This window comes from Aotus nancymaae, unplaced genomic scaffold (assembly GCF_030222135.1).
Source record: "Aotus nancymaae isolate 86718 unplaced genomic scaffold, 86718_ANA_hifiasm-v0.15.2.pri h1tg000011l, whole genome shotgun sequence".
NCBI lineage: Eukaryota > Metazoa > Chordata > Mammalia > Primates > Aotidae > Aotus > Aotus nancymaae.
The window spans coordinates 85,635,441-85,662,244 of NW_026988422.1; the positions used below are offsets into that span (position 1 = coordinate 85,635,441).

Here is a 26,804-nt window from a genome sequence, read left to right on the forward strand (position 1 = left end):
ATGGCGGATGCAGAGCCGGAGGCTGGGGGCGGCAGCGAGGATGGCGGCGGCGGCGGCGGCCCGGCTCCTGCGGGCCAGAGCGGCAGCGTCGCACGTGTGGCTCCGCTGGACCCCGAGCAGCTGCAGCGGGTCCTGGAGCGGGTGACGAAGGCACGGCCGCCGCCGCCGCCGCCGCCGCCGCCCCCCCCATTCGTGCTGCAGGAAGCGGCGCGGCGGCTGCGGGACGCGGCCCAGCAGGCTGCCCTGCAGCGGGGCCCGGGCGCCGAGTCCCCGCGCCCGCCGCGCCTGCTGCCGCCCCAGGTGAGGCGCCGGGAAGGGACGTAGGGAAACTGAGGCCTGGAGGGGGCCGAGGCCCCGCGGCGGGGCCAGCTGCTTCGCCCGGGTTAAGACTCAGGGTGTCCCCAGGCTGAGCTCCTCAGGGACGGCGTTCGGCCCCCACCTGTCACCACCCTGGCATTTTCACCCCAGGAGCCTCACTCGAGGAGCCGTTGCTCACGCTGGGCCCTGTGCCTGGGACGCCCTCGTGCCTTCTCTGCCTCCACAGCCCTGCTGGGGGCTCCTGCGTGCTGCCTGGCTCTTCTTACAGGCCTCTGACCGCTCGTTCAGCCTTTGTGGAGCACTTAGAGACGGTGTTCCCGCCACTCCCCACTATGTGCGAGAGGTGACGCCTTGAACACACTTGAAGAATGAACAGAAGGCAGGTTCTGGGAGTGATGGGGCTGCTTTGGAGTGGGTGGTCCCGTAGGCCAGACACTGGAGCTGAAACCTGAATGAATTAAAAGGCACCAACTTAGCTTTTCAGATGTAAGGTGCCGAGGCCCAGGCTTGGAAGAAAGCTAAACACAATATACGAGTTCGCTGCGGGACTTACCATCCTGAGTGACAGTCACTGATTTGTAACCTCGGTACCCAGCACAGCACCTCATGCACACTTAATGTTTGGAATATGTGAAAGCACTCTTATACTACAAAACAGCCTTTCTCAGTGGGTTTATTTCCTGGGGATATAGTCGCCCAAGTCCGGAGGGTGTAGCATAGCGCCTGAAGCCAGAGGTCCTACACGTCATCTGTAAAATTCCATCCCATTTCAGCGCTGGGGTTGTAAACAAAATTAGTCTCATCCCAAAATTGCCGAAAGAGAGCTTTCATTAGCTGGGTGTGGTGGTGGGCGCCTGTAATCTCAGCTACTTAGGAGGCTGAGGCAGGAGAATCGTTTGAACCCGGGAGGCAGAGGTTGCAGTGAGCCGAGATCACACCATTGCACTCCAGCCTGGGCGACAGGGCGAGACTCTGTCTCAAAAAAAAAAAAAAAAAAAAAAAAAAACAGGGCTTATTCCACTTGAAGAAATGAGTTGGTGAATAGAATCAGGGATCTTCACTCTTGAGTTTTTTTTGACTGATGTTAGTTAAGTTAATCATCAAGACTGGAGAGTTGTCTTGCTAAGATTTAGGAAGACAAGTATGATTCTGCCCATATGCCACACTGTCACTATCCAGAGGTGTGACCTTGGGTAACTCAACCTTTTTAGTCTTTGGTCTGGGTCAGATGGCTGCAAGACGCCATCCAGGGGTGGCCATCCGCAGAGCCTCTGCTCTGCGCCAGGCAGTGTGCCGGGCTGCTTAGTTTTCCGCAGTGTTTTGTACCAGCATTTTGCTGGTGGGAAATGAGCTCAGGGAGGTTGAGTGGCTTTGCCCGGGTTCCCTCAGGTGTGGCTGCTCTCCCGAGCCCCTGTACTCCTCAGCATGCTCTGCTCAATATGGCCACAGCTTTTTGGGTTTGGAATGAAGTCCAAGAATGACATATTTTTCATAAAGGCAAACTTTATCAAGGTTAGGCAGCATGATGAGATTGTATTCTGTAGCTAATCTAATGGAGATGATACAAAGTCTACCTGCAATAATGTAACTTTGCAGCACCTTCTGCTAATACTCTTTCAGCCCCAGATGGGTCATGGAGGCCACAAAGGAAAACCGGATGTGTACTTTGCCCTTCAGTAGTTTATGAACTAACAGGAGATAAAACATGACCCAGATTCCTTCTAATCAAGGCCAGAAAGCTAAAGATAGTGATAAAGAACTAAATGTATTTAGAGAAAGGGAGATTGTTGTCAGGTTATCTAAAGTCAAGAAGAAAGAAAAAAAAAAGAAAAGGAGATTGTTTCTGGCTAGGAGATCAGAAGCAGCTTTGTTGAAGAGGTGGTATCTGAACTAGATTTGAAAGAGTGAGTCTGCGTTGAAAATTCAGAAGAGGAGAGGCAGGTTTTGGGGCCAGTGGCAGGGTGCATTTCAGCCACCACAGCGGAAATCCGGGTGGTTCGCTCTGGGGGATGGTGTAAAGCACAGACCAGGTGGACACACTTGGGTCAGATCAAGGCTGCTGTTTCTCCCCATCCTCCCTCTTCCCACCCCACAGAAATTTCCAGTTGCACTCCACCTGCCGTGCCCCTTTTCATGCATCCATGCATTTACACATGGATGTATGCCCTTTTTCACCTGGCAAAAATTCCCAGCCTTCAAAATGCCCTGCAGAGATCACTGCTTCCGGGCAGCCCACATGTCTGGGCTGTTCCTGCCTCTTGCACCTGTGGTACCATGATAACATTGTTTTCCTGCCTGCCTCACCTGTCTGCATTCCTTAGGGAACCTTATCTGTCTTCAGAATTGTCAGTGGAGCTTTTGAAAGGGCAGATCTTGGGGCTCCACCCCACGAGACTGATTCAGCAGGTCTGCAGGGAATGAGGCATGGCAGGGGAAACCATCTCAAGGGTGAGGCTAGGACTTGGCTACTGTGTATGTATTCTACTCAGAAATACTTAGTAAATGGTAGCTGAATGAAATAAACATGTAACAAAGCTTCAAGCATAATACCCACAGGGGAGGCCAGTTAGGATAGGGGATAAATACGGTATTAGTCAGGCTTTGCTGCTGTACTTATCCTAAAACAATAGGGTTTAGGTGTTGTATGTGTGTGTGTGCGTGTATTCTGTTTTTGTTTTATGGTTTTGTGGAGACAGGGTCTTGCTTTCTTACCTAGGCTGGACTGATCTTGGCTCACTGCAATCTCAAACTCCCGGGCTCAAATGATCCTCCCACCTCAGCCTCCCAAGTAGCTGGTGCTACAGGCATGTACCATCATGCCTGGCTAATTTAAAATTTTTTTGAAGCCAGGGGTGGTGGCTCATGCCTGTAATCCTAGCACATGCCTGTAAGCCTAGCCTAGGCAGGCTGAGGCGGGCAGATCATGAGGGCAGGAGATCAAGACCATCCTGGCTAACACAGTGAACCCCATCTCTACTAAAAAATACAAAAAATTAGCCAGGTGTGGTGATGGGCGCCTCTAATCCCAGCTACTCAGGAGACTGAGGCAGGAGAATCACTTGAACCTGGGAGGCGGAGGTTGCAATGAGCTGGTATTGCGCCACTGCACTCCAGCCTGGGCAACAGAGCAAGACTCCATCTCAAAAAAAAAAAAAAAGAAAGAAAAGAAAAATGTTTTGTGGAGACAGGGTCTCACTGTGTTGTCCAGGCTGGCCCTGAACTGCTGGCCTCAAGCAGTCTTCCCATCTCAGCATCCCAAAACACTAGGATTACAGGTGTGAGCTCCTGTATCTGGCCCATAGAGAATATTCTGTGACTGGTAGTAAAATGAAAGAGCTATGGTCCCTGAAGGATATGCACAGTCAATCTAGTTGTCATTTGATTTACAAGTAGCCCAGGAATTGGGGGCTCCCAGGACTGTGGTGCCAGCTCTTCTTCATACAAAATGTTGGCTGACCTCTGCTGTTTGCACTGGTATATCAAGAGACAGACGAGAGGCACACTCCAGCTTCATCTCAGTGAGGATGTTTATTCTGTCCTGTGTGACATTTTTATGGACGTTCCACCATTTGAGGGTCATACCAGAAGGCTGAGTCCAAAGAGGGCCAGTTGGTGGTCTCAAATAAGTGATTCTCAACGAAGGGCAGTTTTGCCCCACAACGGGCACTTGGCAGTATCTTTGTCAGGACTTGGGATCACTACTGGCATCTAGTGGGTAGAGGCAGAGATGCTGCTGGGCATCCTCCAGCCACCCATGTCAAAGGGTTATGCTCTGAAATGTTTGTTGGGCTGGACACAGTGGCTCACGCCTGTAATCCCAGCACTTTGGGAGGCCTAGGTGGGTGGATTGCCTCAGGTCAGGAGTTTGAGACCAGTATGGCTAACATGGTGAAACCCCATTTCCACTAAAAATACAAAAAAAAGTATCCAGGCATGGTGGCATGCGCCTGTAATCCCAGCTACTTGAGAGGCTGAGGCAAGGGAATTGCTTGAACTAGGGAGGTGGAGGTTGCAGTGAGCCGAGATCTCACCACTGCACTCCAGCCTGGGTGACAGAGTGAGACTCCATCCACAAAAAGGAGAAAGAAATGTTGGTTGGGAAATTGTGCTCTGGATGATATGATTTGCCTCATTTTCTCGCTGGAGGAAAATGCTCATTATTTCTGCTCTGTGAGGACAGGAGCCTCATTTCTTTTGCTTTCCTGACCTTCTCCCCTAAACTCTATGACAGCTGTTTCCTGACTCCAGGAACAGTGCTTCTGGCGTGCAGCCTGTGCTCAGTAAATATCTGCTGGATGTTGTTGAAGGTAGTTCTCCCCTTTGGTGGGTGTTTTGCCATTAGGGACAGTGCTGCCTTCAACCTCGTAGAACAGAACATCTTTGCGGCCATCTGAGCGTTTTTTTTTTTTTTGAGACGGAGTTTCGCTCTTGTTATCCAGGCTGGAGTGCAATGGCGCGATCTCGGCTCACCGCAACCTCCACCTCCTGGGTTCAGGCAATTCTCCTGCCTCAGCCTCCTGAGTAGCTGGGATTACAGGCATGCGCCACCATGCCCAGCTAATTTTTTGTGTCTTTAGTAGAGACAGGGTTTCACCATGTTGACCAGGATGGTCTCGATCTCTTGACCTCGTGATCCACCCGCCTCGGCCTCCCAAAGTGCTGGGATTACAGGCGTGAGCCACCGCGCCCAGCCCTTTTTTTTTTTTTTAATGAAATTACTGGGTCAAAAAGCACATGTATTTGAAATGTTGTTAGATATATTTGTAAAAAGTTGTTGAAAATACTCAGCCCTACGCCTAAGTACATGCCCCTGGAGAAACTCACACATGTGCACATACGTCCATGAAGATTCAGGGCAGACCCTAGGAAGAGAAGGTTGGAAACCATGTGTCCATCAATAGATTAGTATCCTCATACTGCAGAGAGAATGAACCCCTGAGACCTACACATGTTAATGTGGATAAAATTCACAAAGCAAAATGGAGTAAAACCTACAAAAGCCCTTTCAAGTTGCAGGAGATGATATCAGTCATTTAAAGTTTAAGAATATTTCAGAACTGGGCCGGGCGCAGTGGCTCACGCCTGTAATCCCAACACTTTGGGAGGCCGAGGCGGGTGGATCACGAGATCAAGAGATAGAGACCTTCCTGATCAACATAGTGAAACCCTGTCTCTACTAAAAAATACAAAAATTAGCTGGGCATGGTGGTGCATGCCTGTAGTCCCAGCTACTTGGGAGGCTGAGGCAGGAGAATCACTTGAACCCGGGAGGCGGAGTTTGCAGTGAGCCAAGATTGCATACTGCACTCCAGCCTGGCGACAGAGCCAGACTCCCTCTCAAAAAAAAAAAAGGAATATTTCAGAAGTGAACTATATATTTTTAGAAATATCTGCATATACCTTATAAATATATAAAAAGCCTAAGAATGCAAAACAGCACATTCAGGACAGGGGGAAGAAACGGGCATGCAGGTTGGGCAGTAGGAACCTGGGTAACACTGTTCCTTATGGCTTTTTTGTGGCTTCCAGAATTTCATTAAATTTTTTTTTTTTGAGATGGAGTTTTGCTCTTGTCGCCCACACTGGAGTGCAATGGCACGATCTCAGCTGACCACTACCTCCACCTCCCAGGTTCAAGCGATTCTCCTGCCTCAGCCTCCCGAGTAGCTGGGATTACAGGTGCTCACCACCATGCTCAGCTAATATTTATATTTTTTAGTAGAGATGGGAGTTCTTCGTGTTGGTCAGGCTGGTCTTGAACTCCCAACCTCAGGTGATCTGCCCACCTCAGTCTCCCTAGGTGCTGGGATTACAGGTGTGAGCCACCACACCCAGTCAAAAAGTTTTTAAAAACTTGGGCCCACATTATGAATTACGTCTGCTTTTAGAGTACTAAAAACTCCAAGCAAAAACACATGGGTAAGGCCAAGTGCAGTGGCTCACACCTATAATCCCAGCACTTTGGGAGTCCAAGGTGGGATCACTTGAGGTCAGGAGTTTGAGACCAGCCTGGCCAACATGGTGAAACCCCATCTCTACTAAACACACACACACACACACACACACACACACTAGCTGGTCGTGGTGGCACATACCTGTGATCCCAGCTACTCGGGAGGCTGAGTCAGGAGAATCGTTTGAACCTGGGAGGCAGAGGTTGCAGTGGCACTCTAGCCTGGGCGACAGAGCAAGATTCTATCTCAAAAAGAACCAAAAAAACAAAAACCCACATGGGTAAAACTGTTAAGAAGGCTTTTAGTATCTCAGTTGGTCGTGAAATCAACTTAGTGGAATATGACTAGTATTTTTTAAAAAGTGCTGGTGCGCCGGGCGCGGTGGCTCACGCCTGTAATCCCAATACTTTGGGAGGCCGAGGCGGGTGGATCACGAGGTCAAGAGATCGAGACCATCCTGGCCAACGTGGTGAAACCCCTTCTCTATTAAAAATACAAAAATTAGCCGGGCGTTTGGCACGCGCCTGTAGTACCAGCTACTTGGGAGGCTGAGGCAGAAGAATAGCTTGACCCTGGGAGGCAGAGTTTGCAGTGAGCCAAGACTGAGCCACTGTGCTCCAGCCTCACAACAGAGCAAGACTCCGTCTCAAAAAACACAACAACAACAACAACAAAAAGTGATGGTGACTCACACCTGGAATCCCAGCACTTTGGGGGTCCAGGTATTTCACTTGACGTCAGGAGTTTGAGAACAGCCTGGACAACATGGTGAAACCTGTCTCTACCAAGAAATACAAGAATTAGCTGGGTGTGGTGGCAGTTACTCGGGAGGCTGAGATGGGAGAATCACTCAAACCCAGAGGCAGAGGTTGCGGTGAGCTGATACTGTGCCACTGCACTCCAGCCTGGGTGACAGACTGGGACCCTAATCTTAAAAAAAAAAAAAAAAAAGGTGTAGAATAGATACAATCAGCGGGCATTTATGTAGGAATGGTAAGTAGTTCCATCAACTTTTTATTTTACTTATGTATGTTGATATTTATATACCCGTGTACTAGGTCATAATGTAAAATGTATCATTGTGGCCTCTGTTTTTGTTTTTGTTGTTGTTTTGAGATACAGTCCTGCTTTGTTGCCCAGGCTGGAGTGCAGTGGCAGGATCAGCTCATTGCAACTTCCTCTTCCTGGGTTCAAGCGATTCTCCTGCCTCAGCCTCCTGAGTAGCTGGGATTATAGGCATGCATCACCATGCCCAGCTAATTTTTATATTTTTAGTAGAGATGGGGTTTCATCATTTTGGCCAGGCTGGTCTCGAACTCCTGACCCCAAGTGATCGACCTTCCTCAGCCTCCTGAAGTGCTGGGATTACAATAGCCCTGAGCCACCAGCCCAGCCTATATCACTGTGGTCTCTGGTCAGAAAGGTCTGAAAAACACCACCTTACTACAAACAAAATGTTTATGTAACAAACATGTTACATCAGCTTTTTTTCTTTTTTGAGACAGAGTCTCCCTTTGTCACCCAGGCTGGAGTGCAATGGAGTGATCTCTGCTCACTACTACATCAACTTTTACATATAAGATGTAATTTAGAAAAAAATGTAAATAATGGCCGGCCAGGTGCAGTGGCTCACGCCTGCAATCCCAGCACTTTGGGAGGCCAAGGCGAGCGGATCACCTGAGGTCAGGAGTTTGAGACCAACCTGATCAACATGGAGAAACCTCGTCTCTACTAAAAATAGAAAAATTAGCTGGGTATGGTGATGCACCCTTGTAATCCCAGTTACTTGGGAGGCTGAGGCAGGAGAATCGCTTGAACCTGGGAGGCAGAGATTGCAGTGAGCCGAGATTGCGTCATTGCACTCCAGCCTGGGCAACAAAAGCTAAATTCCGTCTCAAAAAAGGAAAAAAAGTGTCAATAATAGATTTATGATGAAAGCCAAGTTGCAGACATGTTGATAAGCACAATGCTTCTTTTCTCTTTCTTGTCTTTCTGTATGTAAGCAACTAGAAGCCATTTGTGTCAAGGTAACATCTGGAGAAATGAAAGGTCAGGAAAGGCCGGTGCCCTTCCAGCCCCAAACTGCAAGACAGAGCCAGCCACCCCAGGGGAGTTCCTGCCTGATGGGGCTCCACGTCACCAGGCATCAGCTGCTCAGGGTACAGCCGCTTGTGAGAACCGAGCCACAGTCATGCCTCCTAAGTGACTTACACCAACCTCCTGCTCAGGTGTTTGTACAGGAACCACCGCCAGCCCTCCAGGCAGTCCCTGCAAAGAAAGTCCCAGCCCCCAAGGCTCCAGATGGACAGGGCTCCATGTTGACCCCCTTGTCGGCCTCTGACCCACTGGCAGTAACATCTGTTTCATCCAGTTCAGCACACCGATTTATTTCAAACTTGCATACAAAACATACTGAGAAACTAAAAAAGTCGTTAAAAGTAAAGACACGTTCTGGACGGATATCTCGACCTCCCAAGTATAAAGCTAAAGATTATAAGTTCATAAAAACAGAGGATTTGGCAGACGGTCATCTGTCAGATTCTGATGATTATTCAGAACTCAGTATGGAAGAAGATGAAGATCAGAGGGAGAGACACATGCTTTTTGACTTCCCGAGCTGCTCCCTGAGGCCCAAAAGCTTTAAGTGTCAGACTTGTGAAAAGTCATATATAGGGAAGGGCGGACTGGCCCGGCATTTTAAACTTAACCCAGGCCATGGCCCGCTGGCCCCTGAGATGGTGCTGTCTGAGAAAGCCAATGGGAGCACCCTCCCGGGGGGCACCGAGGAAAGGACGCTCAGCCTGACCTCCCGGGGGCTGTCCACGCCAGCGGCTCTGCGTGAGGGAGGGGCCTGCTCTTGCTTGGTGACAGAGTCAGCACGCGGTGGCCTGCAGGTAATGTTTCTGTCTGGGTATATGTCTGTGTATTTGGCTGTTCTCACATTGCTATAAAGAAATACCTGAAACAACGTATTTTATAAAGAAAAGAGGTTTAGTGGGCTTACGGTTCCACAGACTGTATAGGAAGCCCAGTGCTGGCATCTGCTTGGCTTCTGGGGACGCCTCTGGAAACAGAGTCTCGGCGAAGGCAGAGTGGAAGCAGGTGTATAACGTGGCCACAGCAGGAACAAGGGGCCAGGGGGAGGTGCCACATACTCTTTTTTATTTTATTTTATGTTTTTATTTTTTTGAGACAGATCCTTCCTCTGTCACCCAGGCTGGAGTGTAGTGGCCTCGTCTTGGCTCACTGCAACCTCCGCCTCCCCAGTTCAAGCAATTCTCCTGCCTGGGCCTCCCCAGTAGCTGGGATTACAGGCACCCACCACCAAATTACCTGGGTAATTTTTTTTTTTTTTTTTGGTAGAGATGGAGTTTCACCATGTTGGTCAGACTGATCTCGAATTCCTGACCTCAGGTGATCTGCCTGCCTCGGCCTCCCAAAATGCTGGGATTACAGGTGTGAGCCACCATGCCCGGCCACCACACACTTTTAAACAACCAGATACCATGAGAACTCACTATCATGAGTTTAGTACCAAGGGGATGGTGCTAAATCAGCCATGAGGGGTTTTGCCTCATGATCCAGCACTCACCTCCCACCAGGTCCCACCTCTAACACTGGGGATTACCCTTCAACATGAGATTTGATGGGGACACAGATTCAGACCAAGTCAGTCCTTACTCCTGCCCCTGCCTGCTCATCATCCTTAAATTGACCTTTATGGTGTCTGACGGGGACTCAGGCAAAGGCTTAAGCGGGACCAGATCGTTCTAGTGGAGGATCTGAGACCCCATGTTGTCTGCACTACTGCCAAATGGCCAGGAGATGCGTGTCTTCTGTGTGTCGGCATGATTTAGTGAGCACATCTGATGGGAATGTATGCGTCGGTTCTTTAGGTTTGGAGGTAAAACCAATGGCAGCGCACTCTTGGCTGATGCTGCCATTACAGAGGGTGTGGTTGAGAAAGGGAGTCCCCAGGGTGCTTCTGGAGTGTCAACAGCCCCTGGCTGCTTAGCATTTGCTCTCCCGCTTCTGCCACTTCTGAAACCCCTGATAAAGCCGGTGTGAGTCACTGTGAGTTTGTATTATCACATCACAAATTTTTTTTCCTAAATATTTTATTGAGCTGGGTGCGGCGGCTCACGCCTGTAATCTCAGCACTTTGGGAGGCTGAGGCAGGCAGATCACCTGAGGTCAGGAGTTCGAGACCAGCCTGGCCAACATTGTGAAACTCTGTCTCCAGATATTGCACCCCTGTAATCCCAGCTACTTGAGAGTCTGAGGCAGGAGAATCGCTTGAACCTGGGAGGTGGAGGTTGCAGTGAGCTGAGATCCTGCCATTGCACTCCAATCTAGGCAACAAGAGTGAAACTCTGTCTCAAAAAAAAAATTGTAGGAAAATACACATAGCGTGACATTTATCATCTTAACCATAGTTAAGTGTGTAGTTCGGGGTATTAAATACATTCACAGTGTTGTGCAGCCAACATCCCACACCACATATCTCCAGAACTCTTTCATCTTCTAAAACTAAAATTCCGAGCTTCAAGTTGGCCTAAGTGAAAAAGAAACAAAAAACTAAAACTGTCCCTGTAAACACTAACTCTCCGTCCCCTTTCCCCCAACCCTGGTAGCCACTATTCTACTTTCTTCTATGATTTTGACTACTGTAATTTCCTTATAGAAGTGGAGTTACAGAATATTTGTCTTTCTGTGACTGGCTTATTTCAGTTGGCACAATATCCCCAGGGTTCCCGTTGTAGCAATTATAAGAATGTCCTTCCTCTGTAAGGCTGAGTGATACTGCATTGTGTGTGCATGCCACATTTTGCTTATTCATTCATCTGTCCATGGACTCTTGGGTTGCTTCTACCTTTTGCCTATTTTGAATGATGCTGCTATGAACATGGGTGTTCAATTACCTCTTTGAGACCCTGCTTTCAATTTTTTGGGGTACAGATCCAGAAGTGGAATTGCTAGATTTTAAGTAGAATTATTTTATTTATTTTCTTTTCATATTGTTCCTTGTTAGTGTTTAGAAATGAAGCTGATTTTTGTGTATTTACTTTTTTTTTTGAGTCTGGCGCTGTTGCCCAGGCTGGAGGGCAGTGGTACGGTCTCGGCTCACTGCAACCTCCGCCTCCCAGGTTCAAATGATTCTCCTGCCTCAGTCTCCCAAGTAACTGTGACTACAGGCGTGCACCACCACTAATTTTTTATATTTTTAGTAGAGACGGGGTTTTACCATGTTGGCCAGGCTGGTCTCGAATTTCTGACCTCAAATGATCTGCGCACCTCAGCCTCCCAAAGTGCTAGGATTACAGGCATGAACCACCACACCTGTCCTGTGTATTTACTTTGTATGCTACTGCATTGCTGATTTCATTTATTCATTTCTTAAAATTTCATTTACTTTTTTTTCTTTTCTTTCCTTCTTTTTAGACAGAGTCTTGCTCTGTCGCCAGGCGCCAGACTGGAGTACAGTGGCGCGATCTCGGCTCACTGCAACCTCTGCCTCCCTGGTTCAAGCAGTTCTCCTGCCTCAGCCTCCTGAGTAGCTGGGACTACAGGCACGCGCCACCATGCCCAGCTAGTTTTTTGTATTTTTAGTAGAGACGGGGTTTTACCATGTTGGCCAGGATGGTCTCAATCTCTTGACCTTGTGATCCACCCACCTCGGCCTCCCAAAGTGCTGGGATTACAGGCATGAGCCACTGCGCCTGGCCTGTTTTTTTAAAGATGGAGTCTGGCTGTCTCTCTCCTGCTGTCTCCCACACTGGAGTGCAGTGGCATGATCTCAGCTCCCTGCAACCTCCGCCTCCCAAGTTCAAGCTGTTCTCTCGCCTCAGCCTCCCAAGTAGCTGGGACCACAGGTGCCTGCCTCTACACCTGGCTAATTTTATTTTGTTTGTTTTTTGAGATGGAGTTTCGCTCTTGTTGCCCAGGCTGGAGTGCAATGGCACAATCTTGGCTCACTGCAACCTCCTCCTGGGTTCAAGCATTTTCTCCTGCCTTAGCCTCCCGAGTAGCTGGGATTACAGACATGCACCACCATGCCTGGCTAATTTTGTATTTTTAATAGAGACAGGATTTCTCTATGTTGGTCAGGCTGGTCTCAAACTTCCGACCTCAGGTAATCCACCTGTCTCAGCCTCCCAAAGTGCTGGGGTTACAGGGGTGAGCCACCATGCCCAGCCTAATGGTTGTTTATTTTTTTGTGACAGAGTCTCACTCTGTTGCCAAGGCTGGAGTGCAGTGGCATGATCTTGGCTCACTGCAACCTCCACCCCCTTGGTTCAAGTAATTCTCCTGCCTCAGCCTTTCTAGTAGCTGGAATTACAGGTGTGCACTAACGTTATTTACTGTTTAAATACTAGAAACAGTAGTTTATAGTATTTAATATTCTAATTCTCTCCCTCTCTTTTTTTTTTTTTTTTTTTTTTGAGACAGAGTTTCTCTCTGTTGCCCTGGCTGGAGTGCAGTGGTATGGTGCGATTTTAGCTCACAAACCTCCTGGGTTCAAGTGATTCTTCTGCCTCAGCCTTCTGAGTTGCTGGAATTACAGGCGTGCACCACCACACCCAGCTCATTTTTGTAATTTTAGTAGAGATGGGATTTCACCATGTTGACCAGGCTGGTCTCAAACTCCTGACCTCAGGTGATCCACTCGTCTTGGCCTCCCAAAGTGCTGGGATTACAGGCATGAGCCAGCGTGCTCAACCTTTATTTTAGTTTTCTATCTTATAATTCCTATTTTCAGAGGAGGGAACTGTCAGGGAATGAGGACAGCTTCAGATCTAGGATTCTCTTCAAAACCTATGCAGATCCATGGAGACAGAAAGTAGACGGTGGCTGCAGGGCCTGCGGGGGGAGGGAGGAGGAGTGACCGCGAATGGGTGTTGTTTTTTTTTTTTTACCATCACAAATAAGACTTTTTATTTGCCACTATTATAAGTCTGAACTTTAGACAGATTCTTGGACTGGTGGTACCTATCCATCAGATCCTTCAACTTTAGCAGTGTCTCGTCCCCAGTGGCTTTTCCAGAACCACTGCCTTCACCACGAAGCTCCATGAGTTTTCCCAATTCAAACGTGGGCTTCTGCAGCATTTGACTTTTCTAACGAAGACATCATGGAGCGGGTAAATAGATCGGCAAGGCTTTTCTATGTCTTTTCCAATGCTGCCTGGAATCAACTCATGTCTGCACCTCTCGGGTCATGATTTCCATCTTCTTCCTGATTTGGCGGACCTGTTGGTGCTGAGCGTAAGAGGTCTTCCGTATCTGATTGTTGGGTTTTTTAGTAAGAGCAACACCGAACAGATGAAGCAAGTAAGCATCACTAGTCTTGACATTAGCATGAGCTTCTGTCATTGTCTGCCATTTTTTGGCCAAGGAACACATTTTGTCACGGGTAAGATCCGTGCCATGGAAGTTGGTCAGGCAATTTTTGCCCTGAACGTCTTCAGTAATCAGCTTGAATTTCCTAATGCAACGTCATCATTCTGCAAATCAGCAAGACTCACTTCAAATGCTCGACCCTTGAGGCCATCACATGCAATTTCGGTTCCTTGGGTCCTGGTGACTAGCGTCTTTCCAATATTTCTTATATTGAACATAGCGGGTGCTTTCACATCATGCCAATCTTTCTTAGAAAATGGATCAACCACCTTCTTCTTGGTCCCCTTTTTGCCGCCTTTCGTAAGGTGCTCGTTCTTGCCGACTGCCATGGTGCCGCTCACAGAGCCAAAAGGCATGGGTGCAGTTTCTTTCTGAGGTGATGAAACCATTCTGGAATTAGATAGTGGTGATGGCTACACACTTTTGTGAATATATTATATCCACTGAATTATATACTTTCAAAGGATGAAATTTATGGTATTTAAAGTATATCCAGTAAAATAATTTAAAAATTTAAAAGGTCATGGATAAGTAATGAATTAGGAACAAAATTCAGGTCATGTTTTAAGATGACAGTCACATCAGAGAAGTCTTTTGTTTCATGTTGGTCAACATCCCAGGGTTAGTTTGCTACCCCAGACTTACAGGCTAGCTAATATATATTTATATTTATTTTTATTTTTATTTTTGAGACGGGGTCTCATTCTGTTGCAGTGGTGCAATCATGGCTCACTGCTGCTTCGATCTCTGGGTCTCAAGTGATCCAGCCTCTCAAGCACCACCATGCCTGGCTAATTTGTGTGTGCGTGTACATGTGCGTGTATGTGTGTGCCAGGTCTTGCTCTGTTGCCCAGGCTGGAGTACAGTGGTGCAATCATGGCTTACTGCAGCCTCAACCTCCTGGGCTCAAGCAGTCCTCCCACTTCAGCCTCCCAAGTAGTTGGGATTGTAGAGCACACCACCAGGCCTGGCTAATTTTGGTATGTTTGTAGAAATAGGGTTTTACAATGTTGTAGAGGCTGGTCTCAAAGTTCTGGGCTCAAGCAATCCTTTTGCCTTGGCCTCCTAAAGTGCTGGGATTACAGGCATGAGCCACTGTGCCTGGCCAATTTTTTTAAGTTAATTTTTTTTATAGAGATGGAGTCTCACTATGTTTCCCAGGCTGGTCTCCAACTTGTGGGCTCAGGTGATGCTCCTGCCTTGGCCTCCCAAAGTTCTGGGATTACAGGCATGAGCCACTGTGCCTGGCCAATATTTTTTTTTAACTTAATTTTTGTTTTGTAGCGATGGAGTCTCACTATGTTGCCCAGGCTGGTCTCCGACTCTTGGGCTCAAGTGATGCTCCTGCCTTGGCTCCCCACAGATGTGAGCCACCACACCCAGCCTGCCTAGCTAATATTGATCCTGTGTCCAAAAGGGATATTTTGTTGGAAACATTTAAGATGTATTGATTGTAGTTGATATGTCTTGATTATGTGAAGAAGAAATAATTTAGCGAGTTCGTTGCTTTTGACTTGACATTTTTCTGCCTTAAGGCTTTCATGGCAGGGAAGGAGGGAGGGCAGCAAGGGTTGAAAAACTCAGATTATGTAGTACTCTCTGTAACAAACCTGCACGTGTACCCTGAACCTAAAATTTAAATAAAAAGGTGGTTTTTTGTTTGTTTTTTGTTATTGTTGTTGTTTTGAGACAGAGTTTGACTCTGTCACCCAGGCTGGAGTGCAGTCGCGCCATCTTGGCTCACTGCAACCTCCACTTCCTGGGTTCAAGTGATTCTCCTGCCTCCGCCTCCCAAGTAGTCAGGACTACAGGCGCGGGCCACCACACTCAGCTAATTTTTTGAATTTTTAGTAGAGATGGAGTTTCACCATGTTGGGCAGGTTGGTCTCAAACTCCTGACCTCAGGTGACCAACCCGCCTTAGCCTCCCAAAGTGCTGGGATTACAGGCGTGAGCCATTACTCGTGGCCACTGAAAGGTTTCTATGGGGTATATAAAGCGTGCTTGTTTTATTTTATTTTGGGTATGCAACACTGTCTGGATGGTCAGTCTACAGACGTTGAAGAGACATTGCCATCTGAACCAGAAAATGGAGCTCTTTTGGGATCAGAGAGATACCGAGGACCTAGAAGTCGCTCACGCTCAGAGACCCCTGCAGAGTCCCACACAGCTGTACTCCATCGGAGAAGAGCCACTCAGCCACATGGTGGCCCTGCTGCAGCAGGGGAGCAGAGGTCGTCGCCAAGCAAAGCCAGGCTCAAGGAGGTACCTCACTCTTACAACCCTGTGCTTGAAACCCATGTCTTTAGCATGGTATGTGGCAATTCACTATTAGTTTCTGAATTTACAAGTCAAATACCCAGAGATCGAGAACAGCCTGGTCAACATAGTGAAACCCCGTCCCTACTAAAAATACAAAAATTAGATGGGCACGGTGGTGGGTGCCTGTAGTCCCAGCTACTCGAGAGGTTCAGGCAGGAGAATCGCTTGAACCCCAGAGGTGGAAGTTGCAGTGAACTGAGATCACGCCACTGCACTCCAGCCTGGCGACAGAGCAAGACTCCATCTCAAAAAAAAAAAAAGGTAAAATACCCAGATCACTTAAACAGTTCACCTGAAATGTCATTGTATTGTGTGATAAAGCCAGGGACAGTAGTATCTGAACTCATTCATCCTCTCACCTGTTTAAAGCCTTCAGTGTAGCTCCAAAAGCTGCTGGCCTTGATAAATTTTGGAATGATTATAACCTGTGTTTATATGGAAGCAGTTTAGAAAACAATGGAAATGGTTTCAGGACCATTCTTGACTCACAGATGATAATTTCTCCAGAAATGGACATTAATTTACACATTTACTGGGTGTCCATCAAGTATCAGTCCCTGTACTAGGGATGGAGGAGACAGTGTGCACAAGATAGAGCCCTGCTCTTCGGGGAGAAAGATGACAGTCAGACCAGTTACCTGACAAAACTGTCCTTTGAACCTGAGTGGGAAGCAGAAATTTGAGGTGTTTCCCTGTTTGTTGTTATTAAGCTCCTCCAGAATTTAGGTCAGGTCATGGCAAGGTAATATCCTATATTCCCACCTTCCCCTACTTCCTGTGGAGTTGAAAGTCAGCTGGTAATTTCTTCCAAAGGGTTTTTTTTTTTTTAGACGGAATTTCGCTTTTGTTGCCCAGGCTGGAGTGCAATGGCATGATCTTGGCTCACTGCAGCCTCTGATTCTGCGTTCAAGCAATTCTCCTGCCTCAGCCTCCCGAGTAGCTGGGATGACAGGCATGCACCACCACACCCTGCTAATTTTGTATTTTTAGTAGAGATGGGGTTTCACCATGTTGACCAGGATGGTCTCGATCTCTTGACTTCGTGATCCACCCGCCTCGGCCTCCCAAAGTGCTGGGATTACAGGCGTGAGCCACCGCACCCGGCCCTAATTTTGTATTTTTAGTAGAGATGGGGTTTCTCCATGGTGGTCAGGCTGGTCTCGACCTCCTGACCTCGGGTGATCCGCCCACCACGGCCTCCCAAAGTGCTGGGATTACAGGAGTGAGCCGCCATGCCCAGCCTCAAAGGTTTTTGAAAGTCACAATTAAACACTTTTCTTTAGCGTTTCTGCTTGTTTAATGAGCAACGGTGGCCCTCGTCTGAAGCACTTGCAGCCCTTTGCAGCTCCTACTCAACTCTTGCTCTCTCCGTAAATGCCAATCTTTTTTTTTTTTTTTTTTTTTTTGAGAGAGGGTTTTGTTCTGTCACCAAGGAGTGCAGTGGCTCAATCATGGCTCATGCAGCCTTCACCTCCCAGGCTCAATTGATCTTCCTGTGTTAGCCTCCGGAGTAACTTGGCCCATGGGCACACACCACCACACCCAGTTAATTTTTAATTTTTTTAAGAGACAGGGTCTCATGTTGTCCAGGCTGGTCTCAAACTCCTAGCCTGAAGCGATCATCCTGCCTTGGCCTCCCAAATTGCAGGGATTACAGGCATGAGCCACTGCGCCTGGCCTTCTAAGCACTGATCTTGTGATCTCCCTGGACCTCAGAAGACTTCCTGTTTCTAGGACTTCCTCAGCTTCCCCCTCACTTTATTGCTTCCCTGAGGATCTCACTGTCCTCCTGATTTCCTAGGCCTTCTTCCCTCTGCAGACTCCCATGCTTCCCATTCAGACCTCTCTCTGGTGTCTCAGATCTCTTCATTGAAACGTCTCCACGTGGCTGTCCTGTGAAGCCTTTCGTGTCTGAGCAGAGCCCATAAGCTGGCTTCCTGTCCACCCCTGCAATGTCCGGGCCCGCTGTACCTGCCCAGGCTCAAGCTGGGAACCCAGAGGCATTCTTGACTTTCTCCTTCACTCACCCTCCCCATGTCCTGTGATCGCCAACTCTGGAGGGCTGTGCCCTCCCCGCATCTCCCTCCCTCCCCTGCCACCCACATCCCTGTTCTTACCTGAGTCCTCATCTTCTCTTTGCCTGTGCTTCTTTGCCTGACTGCCTGCCAGGCTTCCAGCCCCACCCCATCCTCTGCACCACCACCTGAGGCACCTTCCTAAAAACCTCTCTCCACAGCTGCCTGGAGAAGGGAATCCAAACCCTTCGACCCCTCTCAGCCTGGGCCTGGGTTGCCCTTTAGCCCTTCTGGCCTGCCTGTCTCCAGGCGCCGCCTCCAGCTGTGCTGGCCCCTCACCTGAGCATGTGGCACAGCCTGGGTGAGTCCTGGAGGGCAGGACACACATCTCCTCATCACTGTGTGCTTATTCCGGGGCCTGTACCCAGGACAGTGTTGTGGGGTACCCAGAATGGCTCATACAGTACACTAAGGAGCAAACAAGTGAGATAGTTAATAAAATAGAATGTTTAGAGTTACTTGGACACTGAAATTTTTGGAGAACTTTGTGTTTTTTATGTTGTGTATTGCACCAACTTGTTGGCTATTGGGAAATTCTTGCGGGACATTCAAAGGCATGGAACACCTTCCCTTGGTAGCTTCTGCAGCAGTGTGACCAGGAAGATCTGGTGGAATTGGCTCTACCTCGGATGGCTCAGGTTGTGACCGTGTACGAGTTTCTTCTGATGAAGGTGAGTCCTCTTAGTGTTTCTAAATGATAGAGGGGTGATTAGAAGTTATTTAGAAATAATGTTATTATTTATTTATTCCCTTTCAATAACCTGCATGGTTGTTTGATTTTATTTTTGAGACAGGGTCTTGCTCTGTCACCCTGGCTGGAGTGTAGTGGTACCATCATAGCTTACTGCAGCCTCAAGCTGCTGGGTTCAAGCAATCTATCCACCTCAGCCTCCCAAGTAGCTGGGACTACAGGCTTGGACCATCACACCTGGCTATTTTTTTTTTTTTTTGAGAAGGAGTCTGCTCTGTTGCCTAGGCTGGAGTGCAGTGGTGTGATCTTGGCTCATTGCAACCTCTATCTCCTAGGTTCAAGTGATTCTCCTGCCTCAGCCTCCCAAGTAGCTGGGACTACAGGTGTGCACCACCACGCCCAGTGAATTTTTGTATTTTTAGTAGAGATGGGGTTTCACCGTATTGGCCAGGCTGGTCTCGAACTCCTGACCTCATGATCTGCCCACCTCGGCCTCCCAAAGTGCTGGGATTACAGGCATGAGCCACTGCGCCTGGCCACACCTGGCTAATTTTTAATTTATTTAAAAAAGAATTGTTTTGTAGAGATGGGGTCTAGCTTTGTTGCCCAGTTCGGTCTCAAATTCCTGACCTCAAGTAATCCTCCTCCCAAGGTGGCGGGATTATAGCTATGAGCCACCTTGCCTGGCTCAGTTATTTTAGAAAGTGCCAGGCCATTTGGAATCGTTTGCCTTTTCCAGGACAGCTGAAGTGAACCTGCTGGTCACGCACAGTGCCTGGTGTAGGGGCCGGTGCCTGGGTAGCTGCATGTCTCGGCCAGGTGCCCGTCCACTCCCTTGACTGTTTTAACTTGGTACAGGAGGAATGGAAGTGGCAGCCACAAATAATGGCCAGCCTGGGCTCTCCTGGTCCCAACTCGCCCCAACTGGCCTCTTCTGCCCGGGCTCTCTCCCTCTGAGCCCATTCTGAGGCTGCAGCCCTGGCTGCCTGTACCCCACACTCCCTCCAGAGCTTACAGCCCAGCCGGGGCTCAGGGCCTCTCTGCCCTTCCTTCCTGTCCTGTCCTGGGAGCTCACCCGTGGCCTCCACCCAAGACTCGTTTGTTTCTCGGCCTGCTCCTTCCATGCCCATTCTGGCATCCCTGCGCCGTGTGGGGCACACAGTAGGTGCTCACTGGGGACTGAAGGAAATGCACACCAGAGTAGCTGCTGAGGGGTTAAGAAACCGAAACTTTGTTTAGATTTTCTTCTATATTTTCCATATCAGTACCTCTGGTTTAAACTTTTTTTTTATCTTTATCTTCACGAAGGTTGAAAAAAATCATCTAGCAAAGCCTTTTTTCCCAGCTGTATATAAGGAATTTGAAGAGTTGCATCAAATGGTTAAGCAAATGTGCGAAGATTACCTCAGTAGTTCTGGTCTGTGTTCTCAGGAGACCCTGGAGATAAATGATGATAAGGTAACAGTCTTCCATGGCAGAAAGAGTTTTGCTCGTAGAGTTAGCCAAAAGAAAGAAGGGCCAGGCGCAGTGGCTTATGCTCGTAATCCCAGCACTTTGGGAGATTGAGGCAGGTGGATCACTTGACGTCAGGAGTTCAAGACCAGCTTGGTTAACATGACAAAACCTAGTCTCTACTAAAAATACAAAATTAGCTGGGCGTGGTGGCACATGCCTGTAATCCCAGTTATTCTGGAGACAGAGGCACAAGAATCATTGGAACCTAGGAGGCGGAGGTTGCAGTGAGCTGAGATTGCACCATTGCAGTCACCCTGGGTGACAGAGTGAGACTCTGTCTCAAAAAATAAAAAACTCCATGAATGAAGGAGAGTGTTTTTAGTAATGACATTTTCCTAATAAACACCATTGTAGCTTTTTCCCATCAAGTGAAATTTTTTTTTTTTTGGAGATGGAGTCTCACTCTGTTGCCCAGGCTGGAGTGCAGTGGTGCGATCTCAGCTCATTGCAACCTCCGCCTCCTGGATTCAAGGAATTCTTCTGCCTCTGCCTCCCGAGTAGGTGGGATTACAGGTGCACTCTGCCACGCCCAGCTAGTTTTTTGTATTTTAGTAGAGATGGGGTCTCACTGTCTTGCCCAGGCTGGTCTCAAACTCTTGAGTTCAGGCAATACGCCCACCTTGGCCTCCCAAAGTGCTAGGATTACAGGTGTGAGCCACTGCATCCGTCCCACAATTTTTTTTTAAAGCAATAAATGCTCTTTTAGAAAACTCAAAAATGAAGATAACTTAAAATGGAAAACACCATAATCCTCATACTCACTGATGATCAGAGTTAAAACCTCAGGTATCATTTTCTTCTTTTTTTGTTTTAAGATGCGGTTTCCCTCTGTCTCCTGGGCTAGAGCACAGTGGCGAAATTACAGCTCACTGCAGCCTCAACCTCCCGGTCCCAAACAATCCTCCCACATAAGCCTCCTGAGTAGCTGGGACTACAGGCGTGGGTCAGCATGCACAGCTGATTTTTAAATTTTGTGTAGAGATGGGGTCTGGCTATGTTGTCCAGTCTGGTCTTGAACACCAGGGCTCAAGTGATCCTCCCTTCTTGGCCTCCCAAAATGCTAGGATTACAGGTATGAACTACCACACCCAGCCCTGTTTTCTTCTTTATGTGGGTTTTTGGGGATGGGTTATATAGGGACTATTCATTATTGTTTGTGGTTGTTCTGACACAATTGTCATTTCAATGTCCTTGTTATGAAATTGCCTTTAGCTACATTGGATTTTTTTGGGTGTTTTTTGTTTTTTTGAGACAGAGTCTCACTGTTGCCCAGGCTGGAGTGCAATGGCGCAATCTCAGCTCACTGCAACCTCTGCCTCCCAGGTTCAAGTGATTCTCCCACCTCAGCCTCCCAAGTAGCCGGGACTACAGGTGTGCACCACCACACCCAGCTAATTTTTGTATCGTTACTGGAGACAGGGTTTCACCATGTTGGCCGGGCTGGTCTCAAACTCCTGACCTAAAGTGGTCTGCCCGCCTCAGCCTTCCAAAGTGCTGGGATTACAGTCATGAACCACTGCGCCCAGCCTTATTTTCTTAAATTTTATGTCATGAAAAAAAAGGTTTCTGCTAAGCCTCATATAGATGCCTTGAAGCAGAACTGACCACACACACACACACACACACACACACACACACTGCATGCCCTACAGACTCCGACTTTTTAAGCAGCTAATCCACACAGCCCGTCTTCTCCTTCAGCCTTGTTCTGCCGCCCTTCCTGCTGTGCTCACCTCCATCTCATGCTCTGTGGAGTTATCTCTGTAACGTCCACGTATAAATGGTAACAGCTGTCTCTGAATACCTTCCCATCTGGTGTTTTGCATAGGATAGGCATTGCATATGGAGTCAAATCTCATCTTCACAGAAGCCCTTCCAGGCGCTGTAATCTCTCCTGTTGGATAAGGAAACTCAGGGATATGGACAAGGGAGACTCAGGGAGATGGTGGCTTGCCAAGATCACCCAGGCCGTGGGCAGAGAAGCTGGGCTCCAGCTCAGGCCCCCAAACCCATGCCTTTTTACCAGCTGGGAAGGGAGATCTGGGTGTGGGGTAGGCAGGATCATTTTTCTGAAGAGACCAGTGAGAATTCAGTAGAGGAGGGATAGTGGGAAACAAAGTTACCATGGTATCAGCTAACGTTATTAAGCTTGTGACAGAATTAAAGAGAGTGTTTTAAATTTTTTATAAAGGCTGTTTGGGCTGAGCACGGTGGCTCATGCCTGTAATCCCAACACTTTGGGAGGCTGAGGTGGGTGGATCACTTGAGGCCAGGAGTTCAAGACCAGCCTGGCCAACATGGTGAATACCCATCTCTACTAAATTAGCCAGGCGTGGTGGTGTGCACCTGTAATCCCAGCTACTCAGGAGGCTGAGGCAGGAGAATCACTTGAATCCTGGAGGCGGAGGTTGCAGTGAGCCGAGATTACGTTACTGCACTCCAGCCTGGGTGACAGAGCGAGACTCTGTCTCAAAAAAAAAAAAAAAGTTTTGGTCTCCTCCTCTAAATTGTGCTCACATAGAACCTTCTAGTTTTGATAATGATCCATTTTATCATCAGCTAGTCCATCTAACATTATATTTATCTTCATCTTTCTCATTGTTGAGATAGCACCTCACGGTACAAAGGAACTTTGTAGATTGAATGCTATGAAGTCGTTTAATTCTTGCATATGAATGTGCTTCTGGGGCGTGCGCTGTTTGGGTGAAGTTTATTTTCTTGGCCCATTCCTTTTCAGGTTGCTGAGTCGTTAGGAATCACAGAATTCCTAAGGAAGAAAGAAATACACCCAGATGACCCTGGACCTAAGCAGCCCAGCCGAGAGATGGATGGGGAGCAGCCAGAGGGAGCCAGCAGCGAGAAGCGGGAACACGAGGTGGGCATGGTTGAAGTGGGTATTGAGTGACTGTTCATGTTGAATTGGTGTGGTTTGGCTTCTTCACTTCACACCAGGAAGAGGAGGTACCGGTTTTCTGTTGCTTCCTATTCTAGCCGATTGGGTCTTCTCTTCATAGGCTGCGGAGGAGGGACTGGCCTCGGTGAAAAAGACCAGAAGCGAAGCCCTGCCCAAGGACACCACTGAATCTCTTGCTGCCAACACCAGAGGCCGGGAGAAGCCCAGGCCCTTGCATGCTTTGGCTGCCGGTGAGGGTAAAATGGTGTCTGTGGGGTGTATCCATGGCCTGGTGGTCCTGCTGGCATGCACAGATGTGCCCAGAATTGCCACTTTTCGGGTTGGGTGACCTGTAGCTGGATTTAAGGGGACCCTCTGGTTTCTCAAGTTTCATTCCAGCCTCCCAGTGTTCTATCATTGCAGATTCATTCCCTGTGAGTCTTGAGGTCTTTGGTTGTTTTTTTTGTTTGTTTGTTTGTTTGTTTTCTGAGACAGAGTCTTACTCTGTCACCCAGGCTGGAGTGCAGTGGCGTGATCTCGCCTGACTGCAACCTCCACCTCCCGGGTTCCAGTGATTCTCCTGCCTCAGCCTCCTGAGTAGCTGGGACTGCAGGCATATGCCACCACACCCAGCTAATTTTTGTATTTTTTAGTAGAGATGGGGTTTCACCATGTTGGCCAGACTGATCTTGAACTCCTGACCTTGTGATCCACCCACCTTGGCCTCCCAAAGTGCTGGGATTATAGGCGTGAGCCACCGCGCCCGGGCATCTTTGGGGTTTTCTAGAGTACCTTGTTAAAATGGAGAGCCACAAGCCAGGTGCAGTGGTTCATACCTGTAATCCCAGTACTTTGGGAGGCTGAGGCAGGCAGATCACCTGAAGTTGGGAGTTTAAGACCAGCCTGGTCAACATGGCGAAACCCTGTCTCTACTGAAAATACAAAAAAACTAGCTGGGCATGGTGGCATGTGCCTGTAATCCCAGCTACTCTGGAGGCTGAGGCATGAGAATTGCTTGAACCTGGGAGGCAGAGGTTGCAGTGAGCCAAGACCGAACCATTGTACTCCACCCTGAGTGACAGAGGAGACTCCATCTCAACAACAACTAAAAAAGGAGAGCCACCAAGTGGTGGTCAGCAGGCTGTACCCAGGAGGGTTCTGAGAGCTTGGGCAGAGGTGGGTCCCAAGGACACATCCATCTATGGCTTGGCTTTCATGAGACTTGGCTGTGCATGCCAGCTGAGATTTAACATTGGAAAACAAGACAGGTTCTGGCTTTTATTCTGGCTCTAGCCAGAACCCATCAACTAGACACTTAAGAAAATTGTAGGCCAGGCATGATGCCTCACGCCTGTAATCCCAGCACTTTGGGAGGCTGAGCCAGGCAGATCACATGAGGTCATGAGTTTGAGTCCAGCCTGGCCAACATGGTGAAACCATGTTTTTCTTTTCTTTTCTTTTTTTAATTTATTTCCTTCAGAACTACTGGAAATCAACAGAAATCCTGTTTCTACTAAAAATACAAAAATTAGCTGGGGTTGATGACAGGTACCTGTAATCCCGCTACTCGGGAGGCTAAGGCAGGAGAATCGCTTGAACCCAGAAGGCAGAGGTTGCAGTGAGCCAAGATCACACGACTGCACTCCAGCCTGGGCGACAGAGCGAGACTCCGTCTCAAAAAAAAAAAAATTACATATATATTTACATACATTTATATATATAATTTTTTTTTTTTTGGGACGGAGTCTCGCTCTGTCGCCCAGGCTGGAGTGCAATGGCGCAGTCTCTGCTCACTGCAACCTCCGCTTCCGAGGCTTAAGCGATTCTCCTGCCTCAGCCTCCCGAGTAGCTGGGATTATAGGTGCCCTCCACCATGCCTGGCTAATTTTTGTATTTTTAGTAGAGACGGGATTTCACCATGTTGGCCAAGCTGGTCTCAAACTCCTCACCTCAAATGATCCGCCTGCCTCAGCCTCCGAAAGTGCTAGGATTACAGGCGTGAGCCACCACGCCCAGCCTGATGGTGATTCTTAATTGGGGCATGTGTTGGAATCACCTAGGGAGGTTATTATGAAATACAGCGGCATGAGCCTCTGGGAATTCCAGTTCTGTGGGTAGGGATGTTGGGAGGGTGTGGATGTGGGTATTTGGAAAGGCCTCTTGGGGTGATTCTCCAGCTCATTCTGATGAAGAACCACCAATCATTCATTCAGTGCTGGCATAAAATCGCTGTTGAGTGGCCCTTAGCACACATTTCTTTCTTTCTTTTTTTTTTTGAAAAAAGGTCTTACTCTGTTGCCCAGGCTGGAGTGCAGTGGCACAATCTTGGCTTACTGCAACCTCCGCCTCCCAGGTTCAAGCAATTCTCCTGCCTCAGCCTCCCTAGTAGCTGGGATTACAGGTGTGCACCACCACACCCAGCTAAGTTTTGTATTTTTAGTAGAGACAGGATTTCACCATGTTGGCCAGGCTGGTCTTGAATTGCTGACCTCAGGTGATCCACCTGCCTCGGCCTCCCAAAGGGCTGGGATTACAGGTGTGAACCACTATGCTTGGCCTAGAACACATTTATTTTCAATGCAAAATCTGTCTTTGTGAATGGATAATAGGGATGTATTTTTTTAAATTGCTACCAATCCCAAGGAGCAAAGCGAATGGATGCTTTGATTTTTCTGCAGGGAAGGTGACTTGGCCTAGCTTGTTTTGTATGGTGAGTGCAGTGAATGGGCGTGACACAGTACACATATGCTCACCTGTTTCCCAAAATGTTTAGGTTTTGCCCCTCCAGTAAATGGGACTATCTCTGTGCATTCTGAAGAAAGCCATGTGATGGTGGTTTCTGATGGTGATGGGAGTGTGTTCCGGGCGAGCCCACAGCTTCAGGCATTGGCTGACTTAGAAGCCAGGAGTCGGTCTGTGGGTGCTGCTCTCTCATCCCAGGATGTCAGTGGGCTGGCTCTTTATGCCCAGTCAGGAGAGCCTAGGAGGCTGACCCAGGCACAGGTGGCAGCATTTCCTAGAGAGAATGCTCTGAAACATTCTTCAGACCAGTACGCCCAGGACAGCCTGAGGAGCCCGGGTTTCTGTAACACCTTGTCATCTGGTGCAGAGTCCCTATCACCTGGGGGGCCTGGACATACAGAGGCAGGACACCTCAGCAAGGCCTGTGACTTCCACCTGAACCAGCAGCCCAGCCCTGGCAGCATCCTGCCTCTGGAGGTTGCAGCCCCTGCGCTTGAGAAAATGTTGCCCATGGATAGCATGGCAGTGGACTGTGCCCACAGGACTGTGCCCAAGCCAGGGCCTCAGCCTGGCCCACACGGATCACTGTTGACTGAAGGGCATCTCCAAAGCCTTTCGGGGGAGTTGAACCCGTTCTCCTGTGGGAGGGAAGTGCACTCTGGCCATAGAGAACTGGAGAGCGTGGTTGCCGTCGGCGAAGCTCTGGCTTTTGAAATTTCCAACGGGAGCAGTGAGTTATTGTCTCAGGGACAGGAGCAGATTTTTATTCAGACTTCCAATGGGCTTATCTTGTCCCCTCCAGGTACAATAGTGTCTCAGGAGGAAGACATTATCGTAGTGACCAATGCAGAGGGGCGTGGCCTGCGGATGGGCCTGCCAGAAGGAGTTCCTCTAG

The 26,804-nt window shown here is 48.5% G+C and overlaps 1 protein-coding gene and 1 pseudogene across 1 annotated transcript; one reads left to right on the forward strand and one right to left on the reverse strand.

Annotated features, from left to right (window-relative positions):
* On the forward strand, positions 1-26,804 carry ZNF839 (zinc finger protein 839). Its single transcript, XM_021675225.2, is given in 9 exon segments — positions 1-300; positions 8,276-9,166; positions 15,721-15,936; positions 18,647-18,739; positions 20,068-20,217; positions 23,012-23,149; positions 23,289-23,418; positions 25,941-26,617; positions 26,619-26,804. Coding segments are annotated over 9 exon segments (2,697 nt in total). The 3' UTR covers positions 26,721-26,804.
* LOC105730174 (small ribosomal subunit protein eS1-like) lies at positions 13,236-14,001 on the reverse strand (annotated as a pseudogene).